This window comes from Harpia harpyja, chromosome 5 (assembly GCF_026419915.1).
Source record: "Harpia harpyja isolate bHarHar1 chromosome 5, bHarHar1 primary haplotype, whole genome shotgun sequence".
NCBI lineage: Eukaryota > Metazoa > Chordata > Aves > Accipitriformes > Accipitridae > Harpia > Harpia harpyja.
This window is the reverse complement of record NC_068944.1, coordinates 27,962,882-27,988,169: the sequence shown is the minus strand read 5'-3', so window position 1 is coordinate 27,988,169 and position 25,288 is coordinate 27,962,882. Positions and strand designations below refer to the sequence as shown.

Here is a 25,288-nt window from a genome sequence, read left to right as displayed (position 1 = left end):
CAAATTACATCGAGTGGATTTGTATAACTGTGAAACTTGTTGACCATATATATCTGTGTATGTGTGTATATATATATGAAAAACATATATGTCAATTCTCTCTCCTTTCGGAGAAGTTATTTGACATATTTAAATTGCAATCAAGACTCACTTTCTTGACTGTCAACTTTATCAGACTTGTGTTAGATTTTCTTCTCTAGATTGTTCACATTCAGTGCTTTGCAGTGATTAGGGTCCTCTCTGTCTCTGAAGGCATGTGTTTGGGGGAAAGGCACTCTGATTTTTTGGGGGCTACTGAAGGGGAATTGTGACGTGTTTTCCTGGCTGCTGGATGCATGTTATGACTTTCACTGTAAGAACAAAAGGAATTAGTTTTTTTTGCAGGTGTGGTTTGGGGTGGGGTTTTTTTGCTAATGACTGGGATCCTGGTAATACTTTCTAACCCTCTTGTTTTTCTGCCACATCTGTGGAGTCTCAAGTAGGAGGCTTCTTGTCTCTGTATGACGGAAATACAGAGGAGTTGGGGATATATGACACTGGCTCAGAGTTGGGGAATGTAGGTTGTCTTCCCTGGGCTAATGAGACAGGTGAGATGATGATAAATACTTTCATAACAGAGAGCAGTGGCTAGGCCTAATTGTCCGAAACTAAAAATTCATACCTCCAGAAATCTAAACTACTAGGACTTCATCTTCAAAGCTTTTGCTAAACCTGATTTGCAGACTGATAATTTAAGTTAAATGATACTGATTTTTTTGATAAATAGACATATTCATGAATTATCTTACTATGCTGTATAGGAGATTGAGCAAACACCAATGTATTTTAACAGGGTGATGTGACAAGTTATAATGTCTGTCAGTGGAAAAATGCCACTACTTGACAGTATTTTTTCTATTAGGATACCATCTTTTTCTAGTTACGGTTCTCTGAATTTTTAAATCTCCACCGTAGGAGTGAGTTTAGAAGTGAGAGTATTGCATAACTAGGCTTGCTCTTTGAGCTGAAGAATCGTTGGCTTTGACTTGACAGGTTGAAAGAAAAAGCCACTGCTGCTTTCTTGTTTTTTTAAGAGAATGTTGTCTGCATATTAGACACTTCTGCTCATTTACCATCAACAAAAGTATCACTAGCTGTGACAATTCAGAGCAATGCAAGACTTTTCAATGAGGTTTTTTTGAACAAGTGTATTAGAAGGGATATGTTCACAGCAGCAGCTACTTGTCCCCGTTCACCATGCTCTGATTCACATTGTAGAGCAATCTGATTGCATGAACCGGACTCCTGAATGAAGCTGAATCAGAAGATACAGTCCAGTTGCTATTGGACACTCAGTCCGTGGTAGGAGAGTAGAGCTAATCTGAAGAGAACACCACCAGAAATTTATCTAGTTCAAGTGTCAAGTCCTCCGCACAATCTGTTTGGCTTGAAAATCTGCTCCAACTGAGCTGTGCTACCTGCTAATGTTGGCATAGACTAAATTGGTCACTGATAAATCTGTGTTGTGTAGTTCTGTTTGTAGAAATTGTGGGCACAATTACAGAAATATCCTCTTTCTTTTCCAAAACCGGGATGAGGAAAATGTTTGTAATGTGGTAAGATTGCTTACTGTAGTAGTAGTTTATTTGCTGAAGTCTCCCTTTTTAAGTGATATGCTGTTATCAATGCTTTCTGACCATTGTGCTGATTCCTAAATCCTGCAGTGGGAGAGGAGTAGATACTGAACATGAAAAGAAGAACCTACAGGAAATGGGAGTTATTTGTGTTACCAAAGCATGATATCCAGTGTTAAGAACAGCAAAGTTAAGAGTGTTATTAACCTGGGTCAGTTAACAGTGCATCCCAGTGCACTGATCCCCTCATCATGGGAGTGGTGGAAATGTGTAATTAAACTCGATAGCCCATGGAGTGCTGGAGCTCTCTGTTTCAGGATTGAATGCTTAACCTGTGTCAAACTCTTCTATGTTTAAGGTAGGGTGGGACGGAGGGTGAGGCAGCTTGGGGAAGGGAAGAAGCACTAAACAAGTAGCTAAGCTTAATAAGACCAACAGCATCTCCTAGAGAGCTGGAGAAGTTACTAGCTTTGATTAAGTATACAGACCTCAGGAACCATATGAAAACAGAATACAAATGCAGAGTCCATCCACAATGCTGAAAAATGGCTAAGCAGGTCAAGAATTAAAGGGTGAAGGTACTTGATTTTTGCCTTGCGGATAAGATTCCCTGATTATGTGCAAATTGCACACCCAATTTGGGAAGAGCTTAGAACTGTCCTGATTTCCCTCTCTGAGAGGTGGGGTTTTACTGCAACACAGCTTTTGTGTGTGTTGAGGGGGGTATTGATGGTTTTACATAGATGCGATCTTACTAGAAAAGCAGTTACTTAGCTACAGGAATATTTAGATTATACTAAAGCTAACCTGTCATAGTACAGCTTCAACTGTTATGTGCCACTAATGGGTGCTGTGTTTATAAATAGTGCTCCTAAATGGTACAAGTAGTAGTAGACTAGTTCTGTTGCTTTTGCTCACTTCCTAATTAGGTCTCCAGGTACCAGCTCACTTAAAAGTAAAAATTGTACAAAAAAGCATAGAAACTTACTGCCTTTTCCTTCCATGTTTAGGGTTGTTTGTCAAGTGGCTTTTTTTGAACATCTACCAAAAATATTCCACAACCTCTGTGTGACCACTGCTGACTGTGGACTTCTTGCCTTGAATTTAGTTAAAAGAATGAATTCAAGTATCAGAGAGGGATGGGAAACCCTTGGTCAGAATTAAAACCCAACCTTGCCAGTGGTTAAACACTGCCTTTCTCAGGTGTATTTATTAATCAGATACATTGGCCAAACTTTTCTGTCTGGAACTGAAGACTTAGCAGTTGTTGCAATAGGAGATGAACTTCCCTTGAGTTAAGTTTCTGTCATTGCTTCTGCTGTTTCCCCTTGCTCTCCCACTCTTCTGAAGTATAGCTGGTGTTTTTACTGTTACCCTGACACTTCAGGTTTCATGAGCTGGAGTGCTTCCTAGGCAGTCTGGTCTTGTCTCAAAGTTCACTTAAAAATTTTCGCTTCCGAACAGGGATTCTTATTTCTTCTCCTCCTTCCTCAGCCCACACCCCCTTAAGTTCAATAGAAGAAAAATCTCATTTTCTCCTAGTCATCTGTTTGACAGCTGCTCTGTAGCAACTTGTGAATATGAATCTTTTTTTGCAGTGACGGGGGAGTATGCAAATCTTAATTCAGAAGAGATTTAGCTGCAAGTACACAGGAAAAAGCTCAGTTTGAGTTGCTTGTTGATCTGTGCTCACAATACAATACTAGGCTTGTTCACTCTGACACCTAAATAAACTCTCAAGGCTCGTTAAGCTCGTTGGGTCAAAGGAGGTAGCTGAGGCTTAGGGATTGGCAATTGAGACCTTTGAGAGCCATTTCTCAGGAAAATGGGAGAGATTTCTCTAGAGAGCAATTTCTTATAGGAGCGTCTGGTTTCGTTCTTACGGTGTTCTTTATTGTATACCATGCTCTTGTTGTATTAAGTAAGGCATGTGCCCTGGAGAAGGCTGGGTCATCAGTGTCTACAGGTCTGGAGAGGTTTGCAGGTGCTGAGTTCAGTCCAGCGTAATTGTCTCTGGCACTATAAGGCCAGCATTAGGAGAACTAATGGTGTAGCATTTAAAAATCCTTGTTATACTGAGAATCATATCAGAGAGTGGTCAGCAGTTCTGGTGAAGCTTTCCTATTCTTACCTTTCCACCTCTGGAGTCCTAGGTCTGTTGCAGAAACTCAAATAGAGGGACGTTGTGTGTTGTGACTTGTCTGAAAACAAGGCAGTCCCAGATGGTATGGGAGAAGCAAGGAGCCTTGCAGGAGGCAGATTCTTTGCTTTACGTTACTGGGTTTGCTTCATGCGTTTCTTGTCATGATAACTGTTGGCACAGTTGAGCAGCTCTTTGAACAGAGAGGTGGAATACTTACCTTGAAGGGATTTATAGCTTGTCATGTGGTCACAGTGCTGAGGCCCAAGTTGCATTACACTGCTAGAGTGTCTGTTCCTCTGTGATATTTGGATACACAACAGTGTTTTCCTGACTACCTGGGCTTATGATCTCTGGAGAAATCTGTATTTTATATAACAGACGTGTCCACAAGTAAAAATGGTTCTCCTTATCCTACTTGTTATATATAGTACCCACCAAACTAATGCTTTGATACATTATATCATAATTTGGCACACAACTAGACTGACAAATTTGGGGAAACTTGTGAGAAGATTCTCTGGAGTGCCAGTCCACTTTTTTAACATACCCTCAGCACCAGCTGGCAGTTCTTTTCATTCCCTAGCAACTGGCTTAATTTCAGTACTGTCTTGACAAGGATAGGGATGGATGTTTTCAATGAAAGGAAAGATCTCCTTTATGCTTCTAGATCTCACTCTCTCTAGAGAGGTTGGAGACGTTGTAGCACAGCCCATCCATTCATCAGGATTTTGTCCTGTTCTTGACCCTTCTGTTATCTGGATGTAGTGGAAAGTCCTCTTGTTACTGTCCCCTTCACCAAAGCAACATATAGCTTACATGTTCTAGAGAAGCTACTGGCATAGTTTTTTAAGAGAAAACAAGAAAGCACCTGGCAATGGACAGCTCTGACTGTGATATTCTTTTTGGATGGACTACTACTTCAGCAGGTTTTGATTACTAGTTTTGAATTAGAATCAGTGTGTGAGAGAATGACTAATCTTGCAATTATTTCTCTGGGTATTTGTAGCCAAGAGCAGTAGTATATGCTAAAAGAGGTACATAGCAGGAATGGTGTCTACTACAGTTTGGGTTCGCTTTTTTCAGCAGCAGTGAGGCTTGCATTAAACTGTTTACCATTCAGTGTTGTACCTGGTTTCTGCTAAAATATTTCCCAAACAGGATAGAAACTGGTGCATCTTTACTTGTCTTGAGCTGTTCCCTTGCTTCCTGGAACTTGCAATTGGATAATCCTTCAACAATTTTGTCAGGTTTGAAAGAAAAACATGAAACAAAAATACAGCCTTTTGCCAGGAAATTTTTACTTTCTGATTTGGGGCAAGACTGTCCCTTCTCCAGAGCTGGTCAAGCACTACCTGACCAAAACACTGGTTGGAAATAAGGTGGTGTCGTTGATGTTGGTTTTAGTTTTAGATGTGATGTGGATTGTACTATTAACCTACCTTCCAGAGTACAAAGTTTATCTTACTGATTGGTGAGCTTATCACTTAGGATTTGCTGAGACTTACGTGGCTAATGTAATCCACTGCGTATGATACCTCCTTCTGTTCTTTGATACTTGTCCAGTAAGTTGGGAAATGGAAGTTGCTGAACAGCACCAAGTATCTAAGAAATGAGACCAAACTGAAATCTCATATAGAAGGAGTCAATACTTGAATGTTAAGGTAACTGTTATTTAGTTAGGTAAGATACTGGCATCTCTGTGACACTGGCACTTGTCCTAAGCAAGTTGTAGTAGCTTCAGTTTAATAAAAATGTCAGATTTGGGCTCTGCTTGATAGAGGATTTTTAATGTACTGTGTTCTTGCTTATCATGTGATCTCTTTCTATCTAGATACAGAGCTGCAGTGGTCTGTGGCAGTACTAGTTACTTACCAAATGGATGCTGTCATCAGGACACAGTAGCCTACTTAGGTTTCAGTTTTGTACAAAGAGGGAAGATCTGTTAGACTGAAGTCTAACACAGGTGGTAGATTCATTAACATGCATCTGCTTTTTTATAGATTCAGAATCTGAAAAATCATTAAGTGGGTTTGAAACAACAGCAGCCTACTCATTAGAGGACAGCATGGATTCAAAAGATACAATAACTTCAAGTGCGTCTGAAGAAAAGGTTGGTGGCAGTGGGGAGTCGCTGTCTAACGGAATCAAAAAACACAGGTAGGATGTTGCCCATTGTTAAGTTGTTATAATATGCATTAATAGTGAGTAAAGGACCACAGGAATCTCTTAAAAGGTAACTGTGAAAACTTTTAAAACTTTGTTAGGGAAGATCGACAAGTAGTTGGTTGTGGTATGATTTTATAAAGGATATTTTTCCAAGGCTGCTGTGTTCCTTTGCATCTTGTTTTTTGATGATCGAATCTGAATAAGTAAAAATAAAATATAATGTACTATGTAAAAACGGACACACTTGTTTTTTTAATAGAGCTTACTGAAATCTATGTGGATTTTAGTTCCTTCATGTATCTTTAATGATGTATGCTTCCTATTGCCTCTTTAATTTCCAGTCATTTGATCCTTCTGTTGGTATCGGGAATGAATGAAAAATATTGGTAGACTGGCATCAGAAACTGAAGTGTGAACAAAGGGAGTCTTATTTGAAAAGTTTCATCCATGTTTTATGTGCTTATTTTGTGTTGTCAAATGATCCATTTTTGTTTGTTTCCTTGCTGATAAAGGAGGACAATAGGTCTGGAGTTAATGAGATGTAATGGACACCACTATTCTCGAGTTTCAGTGAAAGGGCATTATAATGTTTGTGCTACAGATCAAGCCAGACTTCAATGTGTTTCAAAAAGACTACTTTGGAAGTGTTTTGGATGTGCGGAATGATGACGGGGACACCAGATTTCTGTAAAAACAGGAAATTAATATTTAATTTTCCAGAGGCAAGCAAGACATGCTTTAATTACTTGGTATCTTAAATAGTTAAATTGCAGCGACTGTCAAAGTATGTGGTAATGTCAGAGACCTGATGTTTTAAGGTTTAACCTTTGCATGTATATCCCTCCCATACTAGGTAAAGACTAAGGCAAATGAGGGCTTGGGTGGAGTCACGGTGTGGTTTGGGAAGGTAACATAAAGCAGCTGACTATGTGTTGCTCTGCACTCTTGTGCTGTTAGCAATGTGTTATTTATGGCCTTGGCTAAGTGCCTTTCCTAATTAGAGCAGGAAGTTCAGGGGTAGGAGGGAAGCACTAGGTGAAGGTGGACATCTGAATTGCATTCATTGCCTTGGAAACAATGAGGAGAAAGGAGGCAATTCATGTTCAACCTGAAAATGATGATGTATGTTGACATGCATTGTCTTGATCAATTCCTGTTAAAACTCTTCTTCCGTTTACTATAAAAAAGAAATAACTTGAAGTTTCCATAACACTGCACTATGCTGTCAAAACTGTAGGGAGCAGGTGACTGGAGGAGCATTTAAGATCTGCTGGTTTTATAAAGGGGAATGAAAAGTAATAAACAAGTACCTCTGCGTAAGTTGTTTCTGAGTTGTGTGTCTTTTAGTGATAAAGAGAGCATAGGATGTTGGACTAAAATGAGTGCGTAAGTTGGCTGGCTAATAATTTATTGCTAAAGAAAAGTGGAAACATCTGTTTTGCATATAGATAAGAAAGTATGGTCATATTTTATGTGACTAAATGGCTATAGAGCACATTCTAGCTTGAGCTGTAATGTCAAGATTTTTTTACCTGTTGCCTTGGTGACACATTGGGATTTGTCCACAAATACACTGATGCAAATTGTTTCTCCCCAGAGCTCAGCCAATTTAAATTTTACCTCCAAGAGAAACTTCTTGGGGGATGGGAGTTGTGTGGTGTTTTCTAGCCTCCTTTCTGAGGCTCTTGGTGGCAGCCATGTTTGGCCTGGTACGGGATCTGTTTGATGTGACTTCAGAACTGTGTTACCTACCTGGAGCTGCTGGCTCCAGTTTGTGCCTGTCTTGGTTTTGGGGCTAGTTAGAGGGCATGTGGTTAAATACACATCACCTGTGATGCCACCTGTGTCCTTTTCAGAGCAGAAACCTTAACTTCTTGATGGTGTGCAGTGAGGGGATCAGAATGTTTCGATAGCACTTAATTCCATCCTTACACCTTTGGGTTTGCTGTAACTTTTTTAACTTCCACTTGTGTTAACCACATGGAAACAAGTCACTTGGAGAATAGACCAGATTAATTTCTTTTGCTTAAAATCTTGATACCTTCCTGTAGTTCCTCAGATGAATAGAAGATCTGCAGCTGCATTTGGGTTGCACATGAGAGTACCTAACACTGTTTAGCAGTCAATATAAATAAGACTATTTCCCTCCTTCATCTAGAAAACCTGAGCTCTAATCTGCCTCTCTTATTTGAGTGGTGAGGTTTTTGCACAGGGCGGTGGAGGTCAGTTTTTGATGGGGAAGTGTGTGTGTGTGTGTGTGTGTTTTGGTTTTGGAGATGTAGGAATAAATCTGTTGGTTCCAAGGAATTAAACTGTTGGGATGTACATGTAAAGATAGGTGAAGCCAGTGCCACTTAGTCTTACTCTGATTTTTTTAAATGTAGTTTCCATCCTACTGATTGTTCATAGAGTGTTTTGAGAGTGGACTTAATTTTTGAAAACTTTTTGAGAGAGGATTTGAGAGATAGTACATTAAATAATCTGGAAGCATTCAAATCACTTCTTTTTAAGAGGGAAATTTTTAACCTGAGCCAAACTGTAAAAAAACAAAACAACAACAAAAAAACCAACACACACCCCCCAATAAAACACAAACCAAAAAAAGCCAAAACAAACAAACCAACCCCCCAGAAACCCTCGCACAAAAATGTTCTGTAATATCTGCCAACATATAACATCCACTTGTTGCTGCTGTTTCCCTCTTATTGCTGAGTTTTTGTAGTCAGCAATGCAGTTGGAATGCAAACATGTTTGTGATTAGCTTTTTGGAAGCCAGGAGGTTATTTGGTCAGGTTTACATGAAGAGCAAGCTGAACATACTTTTTTTCACATCATATGTCTCCTTCCCCACAAGATTGCTGTAGTAGTTGATCTGCTATAGATAATGCTTTGGACAAATGTTTTTAAGTGAATGATCTTAAATACATCTTATCTGTTCTATTGCACAGAAATTCCAGCAGATGTTTTTGTCACTTAAAGCTAAAATTAACTTCCTGAGTTGTTTCTAAAATTGACATCTGGAAGGAAATTTTTGCATTCACAAACCTTTCCCTTAATCACAGGGAGTATGTCAAGGTTAGTAGGCCTCAAGTCTTGGCTGCTTGTCATTTTTCCACATGTCCTTACTTGTCCCTGGGATCTTTCTTGGTGGCTTAAAACTGCTTTGTTTCTTCAGTATGTGTGTTGCATGGAGAAAAGAACTGACTCCCATATCAAGTTTGGCTGATACAGGTAAAAAATATGGATGAATGGCTGAAACTGAATGCCAACTTTCAAGTAATTAAACAAATTGAATGGAGGGACAGGTTAACTTTAATGAAAAGGTAAGTTTTAATATGTAAGGAAAGCAATCCCTGTGTATACTTCAGCAAACTAGAGGCATGTGTGTTTTACCTGCAGAAGGGCTTACTTAAATACAAACACCTGCTCTGCTAACTTCCTTCATTAAAGAATACACAGAAAAAATAAGTAAGCACTACAAATGAAGATAAGACTGAATACTTGGTAGACACTGTCCTCTCCTGGACATTTGTATCAAAGCATCCACAGAAGTATTTTATACTTAATATTATTCAAGATTATCTGTTTCACTAAATATTTTTATATCAGTAGAAAATCAGAATAGGGAGTGAGTGATACCATGTTAGTCAGTTAAAATAAATCTCCCTACTAACTCATCCCCTGCATGGGAGCTGAGTAAAACAAGTCAGTCTTAGGCTATTAGCTACTTGCTAACAAAACATAGTTTGGTACCGTGAGGAGTTCAGGCATATGACTAGGTTTTTGATTGGGTGGGGCTTGTTGTATTTTAAGGAGCATTTTTTGGTTTTGTTCTTTCTGAAAACCAAAGCATCAGCCCTGGTAAAGGTGTTTCAGTAGCAGGTAAGTATGGGAGGTAACACAGCAAGTAGGGCTACTGAAACTAACAAGTTAGCCTGAATACTTTTTTTTTTTTTACTTTTTTTTCCCCCTTTCCCTCTTGGCAATGTTTCTGTTTATCAAAAAAGTGGGGTGGAGGAGGCAGCTACAGCCTGTTCACATGCTCTAAAAAAGATATTGCTTTAGCTATTTTGAGGGGGAGATAAGACCTTCTTGGTTAGGAGGGCAACATGATCATTTAGACAGTTAACTAAACTTTGAAACTCAAATAGTTCCTGCAGTTTGAGTGAGCTGTAGGTAATTCTTTATTGAAAATTTTTCTCATTGGTAATAGCTTAATGATCCAAACATGAATTTTAGTGTTGTTGTGGACAAAGGGCTTTGATCTATATTAATGCCTTTCTATAAGTAAATTGGATTAATAGTTGAGCTGGTCAGTAGCAGTAACAAAACTGAACAAAATCTGTGCCTGATTTCTCGTGAAGCTGAGAAATACAGGCTGTATTACACAGCCTAAGTGTTGGTCTTGAAAGTATGTTTTAAGACTTGCCTCAGGATATGTCAGCCCTGTGTAGAACATGCTGCTGTGTTTTCTGTTCTTTAATGATGCTGCTTTTTCTGTTGTTCCCGAGGGCCGATTTTAATATAGGCAATAAATGTCATGGCCCTTCATTGTCGGTATACAGGTGACTAGCAAAAAAAACCCCCACTGTCTAACCCTCAAATCTGTTCAGACATAGTGAACATACATATGTACCTACTTGGAAAGAACTTTTTCTCACAAAGACACGACTAAATATCTTAACGGTGCCACTGTGAAAACACTGGTCTGATAACTGATGTAGAAATCCTCTTCCACTGCTCTTACGCAAAATGAAGGGAATGGTTGTGGTTCTGGAGAAGTTCAGGTTTCTGTGCAGGTAAAACAGTTTAAGTGCTTCAAAGCAGCACCATCATTCCCCCTTGGTTTTTAATTTAAAAATTGGAAAACTATTACTTTCAAAAAAGAGTATTTAGTATTCTTAGTCATGGTTAGTAATGGAAAACTTTTCTTACTTCTGCTTTCTTCCCTGTTCCTTTCCACAGAACAAGCTTGCCATCTCCAATGTTTTCCAGAAATGACTTCAGTATCTGGAGTATCTTAAGAAAATGCATTGGAATGGTAGGTAATCAGAAAGCTATGATAAAAGATGTGAAGTGATTGTTTCGTTTGAGGCCCAAATGAAAATTTGTTGGGGAGAGGGATTTTTTTTTTTGTCTTTTTAAATTTGCTGCTTGAGCTTTATTTGCTTTCACAACTCGAGAAGGTAGGGCTTGGTCAGAGCAATATTCCTTCAGTAAAAGCATTTTTTCTTGATTTTAACCCTTAAAGTACTTTGTGGTAGCAAAAATTTTTTACTTTGTGAAAAAACAAAACCAAAAAACCAACTACTTTAATTTTGCTCTTCTCCCTTCCCCTTAGTATCTCTGTCTTTCCCCCTTCCCCATGGTGTAACTGGCCAGATGGTGACCAGATCAGAGGTTAGCTGGTTGGCACCTAATCTGCTTCCAGCTAAGGGTGAATTGAGAAGAGTTCTCTCCATTAGATCCTGCAATAGGCTGAAAGTACTTACTGCTGATAAACTTCTGTCAGCCTGTAACAGTAGCCTACAGAAGGGAATGTGTGTGTGTTTAGGTGCTGTTGTTTTCTCCTCCTCCCCTTGCTGTAGTTAGAAACAGCACCAAGCAATGAGATGTGGAAATGCTGGGGAATGCCTGTATCAGCGCTTCCAAGTCTCCCAAGTTGCTGTGAAGCACCTGAGGCTTCTCACAGTTGCTTTAGCGGAAAAGTGTTATAACCTTAAAATACAAAGAACAGACTGAAAGCCTGTCTTGCATAAGGCGTGTGCAGGAAAAAAATCCATAAACGTCTTAATTCTGCTTTGTAGAAATTGCTGCAGGAAAGTTGCAGTTGGGGGAGGGGTGGAACCTGGAGTGGATTGTACTGAAGTGTCTGCCAAAGCTGTTAGTGCCAGATGCTGCTATTATGGTTAAGAACAGTGCTGTTTACTGCGCACATTGCTAGTGGTCGTACTATATGCTTTTAATTTGCTACTGGAGGCAGTTTAAAACATTGCTATGTTATGCATTCAGAGGGCAGGGCATGCTTTTTAAAAATGGGAAAGAGAATAAACAGCATCAAAACTGTAGGACTTCTTTTAACTTTTTATTCCTGTTACAAAAATTCCTTTTTTTTTCAGAATACAGAATCCCTGTTTTTATTCCTGTGCCACCATGTTTTCCTGTCCTTTCTCATCCTCCTCCTCCCCCCACCTGCCCACCTGCCTCCAAAAAAGATAATATGTTTAAGTAATTAGATGGCCTATATCTATTTTAAGAGTAATAAATAACTTAGTCTTTCAAAGGGTCCTTAATACTTCATTCCATTGTTTCATCTCACCTTCTTAATGCATTTGTTGATAGGAAGTTTGTTTGTTTGGTGTTTGGTTTTCTTTTTGTTTTACAAGTAGCCTTAAGGTCAACGTAGATAGGCTTATCAAGCTCATAAGGGATGTACAGGGTTTTTTCCTTTTAGCATTAGCGGAGCCAGGTCAAGCACATTGCATTAGCACTAAGAGCATCATTTATTTTTGCAATAAGCCAATTACACTTTGGGTTACTGCAGGTCAGTGTATCTAATCATTTGGTTTTTAACACAAATTTCATTTGTGCATCAGGAGTTGTCAAAGATCACAATGCCGGTTATATTCAATGAGCCACTGAGCTTTCTGCAGCGACTTACAGAGTACATGGAGCATACATACCTCATCCACAAAGCCAGCTCACTTTCCAGCACAACTGAGCGAATGCAGGTACTTCGGGTGTGGTAATTTGTGCTAGTTCTTGATGAATGTGTTGGGATTTTTTTCTTCATAGATAGTCACATTGTAGGAGGAACTGCTGTAATTTGCTGCATGTCGGATTCTCTTACTCATTAACCAATTTTGCTTGTCTATGAAAATGTTTTGCTTTTCCTGAGGTTTGCTTTTTTAGCCTTTTGGTGAAAACTGTTTATTCCCCTGCCTTGCAAACAGAACTTTTCTAAGCGTTTTCAGAAGAATCATTATGTAATACCATAACTGCTGTTGATACTTGATAAAGACTAAAATCCAGGAGATTAACTGTGTACTCTTACTCTTTTGAATAGTGTGTTGCTGCGTTTGCTGTGTCTGCTGTAGCCTCACAGTGGGAACGTACAGGGAAGCCGTTCAACCCGTTGCTTGGAGAGACATATGAATTGATCAGGTAATGAACAGAAGATGCACTGAAGAGTGGAGAGTGGTATTCTGTGTAACTGATGCTTTGTTAGGCTTGTCAGGTGGCTTGCAGACTGCTCTTCAGCTTGTAAGATTCCATCCATTCTCCTAGCAGCTGCTGGAGGTGCTTGCAATGCATGTTGGTGTTTCCCTTCCAGTGAAGGGAAACTACTTAACTTTTCAACTCGGAGAAGGCAAATGAAATTTGCCAGGCTTAAAAGCAAGTTTTATTTACAAAAAAGACTTTTTTTCTGAAGCCTTCTGAATAGAAAGATGCATGGTACATAAAGGAGGTGTTAGAATTGTAATATTCATTATATGAGTGTCCAGAATACAAATAGGCAATGTTAGTCTGTTAGTGTGCAGCTGCACTTAGGGCAAATTTTCCTCTCGGGTGAGGTTTTGGCCTATGTTTATGCAAAAGTTTAAGAAAGAGGTCACTATCAAAAGTAAATACATTGGATGATCAGATTTGGTAGTTCTTGTTACCTTTTTTTAGCTTTTTACATTATGTCCTCAGTTATTTAGAATGAGGATGTTCTACGATTAGTTGATGTGTCTTTTTGTATTATCCTAGGGTTTTAACTAACTCTTGCACTGAGTACAGCAGCTATGCATGGGTCCAATCATCTGTTTCACCCTGGGGAAAAGAACTGCAACTTCACTACACTTGATATGTAGATACATGCTTTTGGTTATCTTTATTTTGCAGAGATGATCTTGGATTTAGACTTCTCTCAGAGCAAGTTAGCCATCATCCACCAATCAGTGCTTTCTATGCTGAAGGTTTAAATAATGATTTTGTATTTCATGGATCAATTTATCCTAAACTCAAATTCTGGGGCAAGAGTGTGGAAGCAGAACCAAAAGGCACAATGACTTTGGAGCTTCTTGAGTAAGTTGATAAGTAGTAATTGCATAGGCACAGTGGCCACATGATTAGTGTGCATTAGAGTCTCATGGCTTAGGAATGGACATGTCTAATACCCACATCCTAATGTTTGATGGCAGATTGCTTTGTGGGGAGGAAGGGATGAGAAGATGAAAGGAACTGCCATCATTTCTCCTAATATACTGCATACTAATAGTAGCAGTAGTTGGGGCTTGTGTCTCTATGTTCTGCAGATGTCTGGACGTCAGTCCTACTAAGACTAGCATGCTTGAGTCCTGTTGGCTTTCCTCATGTCATTCAGTGCTAACTGACTGCACTGAAGTTGCTGTTTTAAGGAATTGATAAAATCAGTAGCAATAGATTAGTAAATTTCTTGGGTTTCCTGACTTATTGCCATGTCCATTTCAAGACTTGGTGTGATTTATAGATGATGGCTTGTTGCAGGAGTGACATCTGGTACAAAGATATAGTATTTTAATTTTTATTCCCCTCCCTTAGACACAGTGAAGCCTACACATGGACAAATCCTACATGCTGTGTGCATAACATTATTGTGGGCAAACTTTGGATTGAGCAGTATGGAAACGTGGAAATAACTAACCATAAGTAAGTTAAGAGTGCGAGTGCTTTCACTTTCTGCAAGTTTGAAGAGGAAAAGCATTTGGAAGTAATTAGTGCCCTCTTTTTCTGCCTTTAGAACTGGTGAAAAATGTGTACTGAGCTTCAAGCCCTGTGGCCTCTTTGGCAAGGAGTTGCACAAAGTTGAAGGCTACATTCAGGATAAAAGGTAACAGCCTCATTCCTAATAGGAGACAAATGGCTGCCTACTGTTTCTGATGGGAGCTGTAGAACTGAATGCCTTTAACATAGTCTGTCAAGAGTGTGAACCTGCAACAGCAAGGTTATGAATTGTGCAGTGCCAATAACGGAGTTTTAAGAGTTGCTCTCAAAAATTATTCTTTCAAATATTTTTGTCTGAAATGATGAAACAAATCTCTTAAAGGTCCTTTGTAAACTTAGTCTTTTTTTTGACAGCAAAAAGAAACTCTGTGCACTGTATGGGAAGTGGACTGAATGTTTGTACAGTGTTGACCCAGCTACATTTGAAGCTTACAAAAAAAATGACAAGAAAAGTGCAGAAGAGAAGAAAAGCAGTAAACAGGTATTAATCATGTAAAGAGGTGGTATCTCATAAAGCAGGATAAGACAGCTAAATACTTTAGTAGCATTTAAAAGCGTTAAGATTTCTTTTCACTTAGTCTCCCTTTCCTAGTAGGATACAAAACAGATTGGATGAGTACCAGCATTAAGGGATAAAATGCTTTCTCTCTCAAGTATTTCCATTCAAACTTCCCAAAACTTGGAGTGATCTAAATACTGGCTGGTTCATTAACTGCCTCTTCTTCCCAAGTCACACGGAGGAAATAGCATATCCATTAGTTGGACCATGGTTCTGATCATATATGATAACATTTATATTCTAATAGAAAGATTTGGACTCCTAGAGGCAGGGGAGACTGTTTCTTATCTTGATAGAAGATCATATTTTCCGGTTTTTACAAGGAATTTTTGTACTGCTTTCTGTTAAGTTTTCACAACCATAGAAATGCTTGTGCTTTTTATCTCCACAACTGCATTTTTACTTCTCTTCTGGAAAAAACCCTCATTTTTAATTCTTCCAGATTTCTGGTCAGCGATATGCTTTTTTTTTTTTTCTAAGGTGAATGGTGATGGTCACAACGTACAACTTGATGAAGAACAACTACTCAGATAGTAGCTTAAAACAGGGATTGTTCCCCTTTGGTGACTGAAGCCAGATTTTCTGTTGGTTTGAGTGTGGTAGTTTTTATACTTAAGAAAAAGAGACAGAGAACTCTGAAAGCAGTTGTTCTGTGGAGGTTCACATTGTTGCTGTATCTGAGATTGTTCCAGTGCTTGTCATCAGGAGAGCGCTAAAGCGCTGGGGATTACTGCTTCTCTTTGAGTCTGACCCTGTGAGCTCTAGGGAGAAGGAGCAAAGAAAAACGTACCCTGTGTCTTTGTTCAGCTACCACTTTGCATTTTCCAACGGTGCTTAAGATGAGATGATCCTTGCTTTTCTCTTCAGAATAAAGCATCCTATGGCACAAAGCTCAAGCTGTAATGTTGCTCTGACTCTAGAAAAGCATGCTTTTTCTACTCATTTAACAGAACTCTTTCTGTGTAGAAAACTGAAAGCTTTGTAATGCACACTATGAATCATATAGTCTTTGTTGAGTATGTGTTTCCACTGCCCCCTTGTGTTTGAGGAATTGATATTGTTTATGGGTTTTGAGCATCTAGGTGAGCCAAGTCTCATCTGTAATGTCTGGGTGTGTTTTGTCCCTTCATAGTAGTAAAGGATTCATTCAGGCATGAAAGTACATGGTCTTTCAAACTTCTCCTAATTAGAATTTTCAGATTTATTTAGTTGTTTTCCAGCTATTCGTTCATGCTGCGTTGCTACTAATGAAGAATCGCTTCTGTTTCCCTTTAGGGGACCTGCTTGGATGCGAATCCTTTTGCAAATTGCCCCAGATTTTCACCCGAATCCCTTTGATTTTTATAGGGATAAAACTTAAGGAAAAACAGTTTTGCAGGGAGCTAGACAAGCCTTCATGTATGCAAAGGTGATATTTTACCAACATCAGAAGAGTTGTAGTAGTCCTGGGGTTAGACCAGGATGATCCTGCTCTGAATAAAGTAGAGCCTTTTTTAATCAAGGTGAAGCATTTCATGCAGATTTTTCAGTGCAAATACATGGAAGAACATAATGTAAGGCAACAGCAACTGCCCTCATATATGCCTCGTTTCCAGACACCAGAGGTGTTGCTTTGGCAAAGTCTGTTACTAACCCTCCTAGCAATATACTGAGAGGCCGAGTAGCGCTGAGCATAAAATATGGATCATTGTGGCAAGAGCACATGGAGATCCACTTTTTATCTAGTTTGTAATTCTTATACCGTTTTTAAAATAAAGTATCGAACAAGGCGCAAATTGCAGTGTGTATTGTAGCCTTTCTGTAAAGGTTGGTTTGGAGCTTGACAGTCTGATATTGAAGTGTCTTTGTTTTGATATGAGGATATCTTTCCGATCTGCTCTGCTTCAAATTCCCAATTTCTGCAAGATTTATCAGTGTACTTTTAAAGGACAGAATGACAGGTTGCCAGCACAGTTCAGATGTAGTCAACTAAAAGCCCTGGTTATCTTCCTAATAGCTGAAGGACTGAACCTGGTCTGCATGTTGCTCTGGTCACTTTGCAACCTGTTCATTATTAAAAGCACTGTACCCAAGTGCTCCACAGTGAAACAGAATCCTGTTCTTTCTAATTTTCTTGGAGGCATAACACATGAATCATCTCAGAGGACAAATGAGTGCAGTTTGGGTACTGGATTTTTTTGCACTGAAACATCAGTCTCTGTTATCTGACGCAGTCATCAGAGAGCAAATCTTACTAGCAGGAGGATTAAAGCTGTTGGCATGTAGCCAAAGTATTTAAAGCATTAGTTGCCTTTAAGTTCAGCTTTACTCTCCAGTGGTCTCTGAAACGTGTTGCTGTTTTTAGCTGTGATAGTGACACCAAGTTTTCTTGGGAGAGCCATATTCATCATCTAGCTGGCTTTAGTTCAGTATTGTAACATATGCTTATGTGGTGGAATTAATGTCAGCAGCATTGGACCCCAGCTGCTTTAAAGCTATGCATAAAAAGGGTGGTGGTTTAGAACTAGTTCAGGTCACACATACACTGTGACCACCAGTTATTCTTTACTGCCCTGGTAACCCTGGATGGAGTTTTTCCCTTTCTGGGAAAACCATTTCACAGTGCTGTGGCTGCAGCTGCTTCAGGCCATATATGTCAGCCTTCATGGGATACCCTTCCCAGAAGAAGTGGCTAATCTAGGATATTCATTTAACATTTGCAGTTTTCCATTTCAGTGGTGTAGTGGTCAATGGAAAGGAAGGTTCCTCTGAGCAAAGAGCAGTAGCGAAGGGCTTTCTGTTGTGCACAGACTGAAGACAGCCATTTGCATTATGTGCTGGCATTTCTTTGATGTGGAAGGATAAGGAATGTGACTTCTTCAACTTTAATGAAGCAGTAATGGAGTTAAATATCAGGCTTGTGTTTGAGGAAGCGGGACATCTCTGTGGTGGAAATACTGACATTTCTTAACACTTGAACATCCAGATTATATCTATGAAGATGTTGATGCAAGAAACGGTTAGTAGTCTTCCATTGGAAGGGAATTGGGAGTGTGTATGCTATGTCAATGCTGTTACCTTTCTTGACAAGCATCTAGAAAAGTTTCTTTGTTGGTGAAACTATTTACTTTTGGTCAGGGAAATAATTTTATGTAAGTTCCAGTGTTGGAATGAATGGGTGTAAATGGTTTATGACTCCAAAGAACTCCTTCTCTTTGCTTTGTGTGCTGCCTTTAGATGGGCAATACTGAGGAACCAGATGAGATGCCTTTGCCAGATTCTGAGAGTGTGTATGTTATTCCTGGAAGTATTTTGCTATGGAAGATAACTCCAAGACCTCCAAATTCAGCACAGGTTAGCTATACTTCTGCTTATTGAAAGTGTGTGCTATCCTGTTGTTCTATATGTTCAGCACAAAGCAAATCCATTTGTTGTCTTTTTCATTAACAAGTCTAGATTTGCCTGCTCATTGCAACAAACTTTTCCACTACAATTGTAACTCTGTGTGAGGTTGGAGGGATAACTGCCACAGGCATGACTCTAGAGTTAGTGGGATTTCTGTGGAAAATGGGATGCTTCATGTAGCTAGTGGTATGGGGGCTTTCCCCACCTCTTCTCTCCACCCTGCTTCCACCACTGAGGCACCTACCTTGTGAGAAATCTCTTCTGAAGGGCTTTATTAGAGGGCAGACACTTCTAGGAGACGCTTGCAAAGCCTGTGTAGCATGTGTTGGTATGTGAAGGGCTGTGGAGGTGGACAGCCAGTGGGTGGAGTACAAGAGTATGTGAGCAACTGGAAAGACAAAGAATTGGACCAAGAAAAGTTGCCCTCAATGGGTTAATCAAGGGGGAAATCTCTCTACAGAGATAGGGAAAATACCAGTAGGACTGGAAAGAGAAGATGAGAGAAGTAGTGCACTGAGTAATTGGATGCTGGCCTGCTTAAACAGAAACACCAAGGATCACCTACACTCTGCCTGACAGTATGGTTTTGCTGGTATCTTGAGTATTCCTATCTTGAGTGATTAAATAATAAAAAAGCACTTAGATGTTTGTTTTTAGACAGCAGCTTTCTTGTGTATGAAGACTAGCAGCTAGAGACATCATAAATTCAGCTTTTTATCTTTGTCTCTGAATTTCAGATGTATAATTTTACTAGCTTTGCTATGGCTTTGAATGAGTTGGACAAAGAAATGGAGAGTGTAATTCCCAAAACTGACTGCCGGCTACGACCAGATATCAGAGCCATGGAAAATGGAGAAATAGGTAACTTCAGCTTTTGGCAAAGATGGTTTTATTTTTTTGTTAAAACTGAAGGACTGTAAAAAAAAAAAAAAAAAAAAAAAAAAGAAATTCCACATTCAAGTTGTTAGATGAACTGTTAGAGTAAGTAGCTACCCATAAAGATACATTCCTCCATGCTTCAAGACAGTAACTCTTTAATGCAGCCTTCTGCATGTTGTGGTATGCTTCTAGTGAAAGGTATGTCACCCACCTGTACTAGTTCTGGTTGGGATGGAGTTAATTTTCTTCACAGCAGCCCATATATGATGCTGTGTTTTAGATTGGTCCCCAGAGCAGTGTTGATAACACATCAATGTTTTAGCTGTTGATGAACAACAGTTGCACAGTGGTAAGGCCTTCTTTGTTTTTGTGGTGGGCAAGAGGCTGGGAGAGGACACAGCCAGGACAGCTGACCCAAACTGACAAAAGAGATATTCCATACCATGTAACATCATGCTCAGCAATAAATTGTGTGTGTCAGGGGGAGGTAGCTGTTGCTTGGAGACTGGCTGGATACAGATCTGCTGGTGGAAGGTAGTAAGTGATTGCCTTTGCATCACTTTTTCCTCCTTTTTTCTTTCCCTTCATGTATTAAACTGTCTTTACCTTGACCCATGAGGTTTTTTTGCTTTTGCTCTTTGATTTTTCTCCCCTAATCTGCTGGGGTGCATGGGAGCAAACAAGTGACTTGTGGGTGCTTAGTTCCTGGCCAGAAACCCACCACATGACCAACTTGCTTATGTTCTTCCATATAAGCAAGAATCTTCAACTTCATTATGCTATGCTTTTTCTTTAGCTTTAGACCCTCTGCTGTGCTCCATAGTCAAGCCCTATAATTGGAAACTTGTCTAAGGAGACAATCTCTGAGCAAGGAAGTATTTATGAACTTTCCAGTTTTCTGTTTCCATCAGCCAGATGCAAAATGAATATTTTGATGTGCCAATTCTGAGAAATGCAGTCAAAACTATTTAAGTGAAACTGCAATGGCAAAAAGTATACTTGATGCAAAATTGTTTTTCACTGGGAATTGAACACTTCTGTTGTCCTAAAATAGTGAACTAGAAATACATTGAGACTTTCGGTGAGTAGAAATAGTGTGCTTTTTAGAAACCTCATAGAGATTGTTACTGTAGATGCCATAGAGTGAAAAGTGTCTTTTAGTCTTCTGACATGTGACTTGGTGTTAAATACTTCAATATGGTGTGGAACAGACTTCCCTGGCCCTCTTTTGCTCCTTTTTCTTTGGAATTTTGTGTATTAAAGCAAGATGGCCAGGTTTGTAGACTAAAAGCATGGGAGCTCTTGCTTTCTCTGGATTGCTAAGTGATTGGGGTAAATCATGACACCACTGATTCAGCTTCACCTATGTAACAATGCAATGACTGTGACTATTTCTGATAAACAGTCTGAGATCTAGGTATTAAAAACAGTGACATGGTCATAATGCAGTGCAGTTGTGTGGTTTTGTTTTGTTTTGTTTTTTTTCTCGGATGCTACTTCTTGGGGGGCTTTTAGAAGATCAGTGAATTCCCACAACTAGTCTCTCCTGCCTGTACAATTCTTTTGTGGCCATCAGGATGGACATACTTGATTCATAGCGTTCCCAGTAATTTGTCTGTCTAAACTTGAAGTGCAAATAACTATGGTGTTGGCAACAGACCATATTCCTTAACTATACTAACATAAAGTTAGCAAAAACATAGCATAAAGTTTGTCTAGCAGATAGACTGGTAATATGCAATGTGTTAGTAGCTGGTAGGGTAACTGGGAATGGCTGATAGTCTTCCAAAAATCATTCTCTCAACTACTTCCTTCTAAGATCTTTATAAAATGGTTTTTGAGGATTCAAGTATGAAAGACATCACCTTTCACCTAATCTGCTTCTTGCTCTGACTTACTCTTCAGATGTTCTGACCATCCTTTCTGCCAAACAGAAGCCCGTGCTACCTTAGTGCATTAACAAAAAATGAAGGGATGCTGCAGAGAGACAATGCTTTGTGGTTTGGAAATGAATATTCCAATCTCCTATTGATCAGGAACTAAGCACTAGTAACAACTTAGCCCAAACCTTAACAAGAAGTAGGTGGCCAGACTTCTGAAATAAATCCAGCATATCTTAATCAGTTTCCCTACTGAAATAAATTTGAGTTATGCCATCTCCCCTAGATCACACTTTCTGTCACGTAAACACGTTTTCAGGGTCCTCAGGCCATGGATAAACATGTATTTAGTAGTCTTAAAAACTGGAGTTCCATTGGCTGATCTTGTGCCACAGGTGGCCTGGCTTTGCTGTTAGGCTCTTCTGTGTTATGTAGAATGCTTTTTAAATGGACAACTTTTACTACTTCCCTTATTTGCTGGGTCAGCTAGACTAATGTCCCTGTCTTATATTACACTTTAACATCATCTGTATTTTTATTTGTGTATTTTTATGCCTTCAAGATCTAGCTAGTGAAGAAAAGAAGAGGCTAGAAGAAAAACAAAGGACCGCCCGCAAAAATCGTTCAAAGTCAGAGGAAGACTGGAAGACGAGGTTAGTGTGCTTGCCTCTGTGTGTGTTTGTGTAGTTATATAAAAGGTTTTGAACATTGAGGTTAACTGCCAGTCCACGCCAGTAATGTGCCATGTTGTGTCAGCATGAAGAGCTGACATCATCAGGTTTGGTAATGCCACTGTTGTATTTGCAGACTTCATCCCTGCAGGCTGTAGTGCTTCCAGAGAGAAGTGTCAGGCTTGGGCTCAGTTCCTTCCCTCTCACTGCTTGCAAACCCATATTCAAATACAAACTGTGTTCTCTTTTCTGAGCACCTCTTGGTTGTGACACAAAGATGATGTTGCCACTGATAGCTGCTTGTAAGGACTGTTGTTGCTGATTAATTTGTAATTGCCTCAAATTTGCACACTTGGCCAAAGAGAGGAGGAAATGCTTCCTCCAGTGAACTTGGTAGCTTATTGCCCATGACTTCTCAGATCAGTTTCTGTGTGCTGGCAATACTGTATTCCCACTGCATAGTTATTCTCAAAGTTGGAGAAATTACTTTTTCACCTAGGTATCCAAGTCATTTTTTCCTTTCTGAGAGGGTTAACAACTACAAAAATTAGAAGAGCTAAGGGAAAGGTTAGCTTACAAGGGATCTGCCAGGATATTTTGGTTTGGTTTGGTTTTTTGTTTTTCTTTTACTGTAAGATGAGAGGGGTCAGTTGGGAGCTCTTACACACAAGCTACGTAGAAACCATGAAAACATGACCAAATGAAACTAGTTTGACCAGACAAGGTCTATTTAAAAGTATAGTAATAAATTGGCAGTCTCTTCACAGAAAAAAAGATGGTAGGACTAAACTCTCTAAAAGTAAGCAAGCTTCATCTCTTCCCTATTAACTAGCTGTTAATACACCCAGACACTGTGGATTAAATATCTTTAAAATGTCTGTTTGTAACTATAAATCACTTTTTTCTTTTTTTTCAAATGAAGTCACCCATCATCCCAGAGTCCCAGGTTTGGACATGTCTGCCTTTGTCTTTTTCCTGTGCCTGCTTTCCTGAAGTGTTTGGGTTGGTTTGCCCTGAGACTGGTGGAAAATAACATCTTTGTAATGCTTCCAAGTAAATGTGTTAAGTGCTGGACAGCCTTGCACCTCCATCTTCCTTTCCTGAATTCAGAGTGGTTCTAGCTCTCACCAAGTGTTTCAAAGCAAGGGATAGTTACATTGTGTTCTTCCAGGTGCCTGAAGTAGCTTAAGGTATAGCTCAAAGCACCTGAGGTTGGTATTGGAAATTGGGGAATTCCCAGGGGGCAACTCAGAGCAGTGGTTTTTGGGGTGTATAATTAGCACAGACACCATTCAGAAGGTTCTTCAGTTGCTGTTGTGCAGGTACTGTAGATCCGCTCAGCACTTGCCTGGGATATCCTTTATGAACTCTGTTTTCCAGGATGTTTCTAAAACTTTGGCAGAAAATTCCTAGTGTCTGATCTCTTTAGTAGGAATGTCAAGTGTGACTGCCTCCAAAGGATGAACGTAAAGTGTGTAGGAAGAGTTGTGCTTTGGGGGAAAAAAAATCCATGCTGTGAAGGGAAACTCTCCTACCTTTTCCCAGAAGGTCAACTGTAGGTCTTAATCTGCAGTGTAATATAAACTCTGATATGAACTACTGCAGTTTCCTTGCCACAGAAAAGCTGGCTTCTTACGTTGTCCAGTAGAGTTCTTCCCTCATAAGACAATTCTCCAAAGTGCCTAGTGATGCTTTTTAAATTATTTTTGAATCCACTTTAGAAGTGGGGTCTTGGTGTTTCTGAAGAAGTGATTCATGTTGAACACTGGATGTTTTAGAGACTGACCAGTTGTCTTAAGCCTTGAGTAAAAGACTAGTTCTGTTCTGAAACACAGCAGTGGTCTGTTGCTTTTGATGAAAATTGGTCCCCTCCTTCCCCCATCACTTACCTGGCTAGATTATCAGATTGCTTTGGGTCTCTGATGTCTCTCAAACTTGGTTCTTCACATTGCCTTTCCCCTTCCTATTGAAGCAGGTGGTCACTGGAGGAGGGGCATATTGTCCTGACCTGTACAAGTGTTGAAGACACACTAGTGAGGTATTGGGTGGTAGAATTCCTTGATCTGAGAGATGAGGTAACTGTGCTTATAGCCCTGCCTCTCAGCAAATGCTTAGCTTTGTGCTCTGGAATGAGCTACTATTACCTGTGAACTAGGAGGAGAACTAGACACACATGCAAATGCACAGACCAGTTACTTAGGAATAGCTGACTCATCCTGTGTGGAGGTGATGCAGTACTGAACCATGTACAGTACCAGGGGTGAATGACTTTTATCTTCTGTTGACTTCAGTTCACCTAACCAGGACAGCAGGATAACCACTGAAGTGTTCAACTGTTCAGTTTACAACTGTGAACATGGTACAAGGCATTTCTTCTGATACACATCTCGGATCTTTTGAGCCAAGCAAGACTTGCCTGTTAGCTGCCCTGCTTTGTAACATAACACTGCAATACTGGTGGCCTTTATGCTTTTGCTTTTTGAAGAGATCGAGTCATATTTGGTCTGAATGTGCTTTAATTTCTGTTCTGAAACCTTATGGTATCCTAGAAGGGAAGAGCCGAGTTAAAATGGGCTGCCTTGCACAGGCATGATTTACTTGAGTGTGTTTGCTGCAGTGAGGCATATGAAGGAAAAACTGGCTTTTGTGGCCAGTGAGGAGGTGAAAGGAAGCTGTGGAGGATATTAACCACAGAAACAGCATCTAGCAAGCTGACTTGTGCCATAAACATGGCTTGGCAAAATACAAGAAGTTAAAATGCTAGAGGTCTGGTACTGTGCAGTGCATGCTGTTAGAATCACAGAATCATAGAATCATTTCGGTTGGAAAAGACCTTCAAGATCATCGAGTCCAACCATTAACCATGCCCCCTAAACCATGCCCTGGAGTACCCTGTCCACTCGCTTTTTGAATACCTCCAGGGATGGTGAATCAACCACTTCCCTGGGCAGCCCATTCCAATGTTTGACAACCCTCTCAGTAAAAAAATTTTTCCTAATATCTAACCTAAACCTCCCTTGCCTCAACTTGAGGCCATTTCCTCTTGTCCTATCTCCAGACACCTGACAGAAGAGACCAACACCCTCCTCACTACAACCCCCTTTCAGGTAATTGTAGACAGCGATAAGGTCTCCCCTCAGCCGCCTCTTTTCTAGACTGAACAACCCCAGATCCCTCAGCTGCTCCTCATAAGACTTGTGCTCAAGGCCCCTCACCAACTTGGTTGCTCTCCTCTGGACATGCTC

At 39.8% G+C, this 25,288-nt stretch overlaps 1 protein-coding gene across 5 annotated transcripts in view; it reads left to right on the top strand.

The window, feature by feature from the left end:
- Window positions 1–25,288, top strand: part of OSBPL1A (oxysterol binding protein like 1A) — a 91,007-nt gene that overhangs the window by 50,719 nt on the left and 15,000 nt on the right. For 3 of the 5 annotated variants that reach the window (XM_052787407.1, XM_052787410.1, XM_052787411.1), the window contains 12 exons: window positions 5,757–5,913; window positions 10,888–10,963; window positions 12,519–12,653; window positions 12,989–13,086; window positions 13,810–13,992; window positions 14,488–14,595; window positions 14,687–14,776; window positions 15,025–15,151; window positions 18,446–18,562; window positions 19,351–19,474; window positions 21,935–22,025; window positions 22,966–22,989. In XM_052787407.1, the coding sequence (XP_052643367.1) occupies window positions 5,757–5,913; window positions 10,888–10,963; window positions 12,519–12,653; window positions 12,989–13,086; window positions 13,810–13,992; window positions 14,488–14,595; window positions 14,687–14,776; window positions 15,025–15,151; window positions 18,446–18,562; window positions 19,351–19,474; window positions 21,935–22,025; window positions 22,966–22,989 (1,330 nt within the window). The remainder of the gene's footprint in view (window positions 1–5,756; window positions 5,914–10,887; window positions 10,964–12,518; window positions 12,654–12,988; window positions 13,087–13,809; window positions 13,993–14,487; window positions 14,596–14,686; window positions 14,777–15,024; window positions 15,152–18,445; window positions 18,563–19,350; window positions 19,475–21,934; window positions 22,026–22,965; window positions 22,990–25,288) is intronic. The other 2 variants (XM_052787409.1, XM_052787408.1) reach the window with 1 other exon arrangement.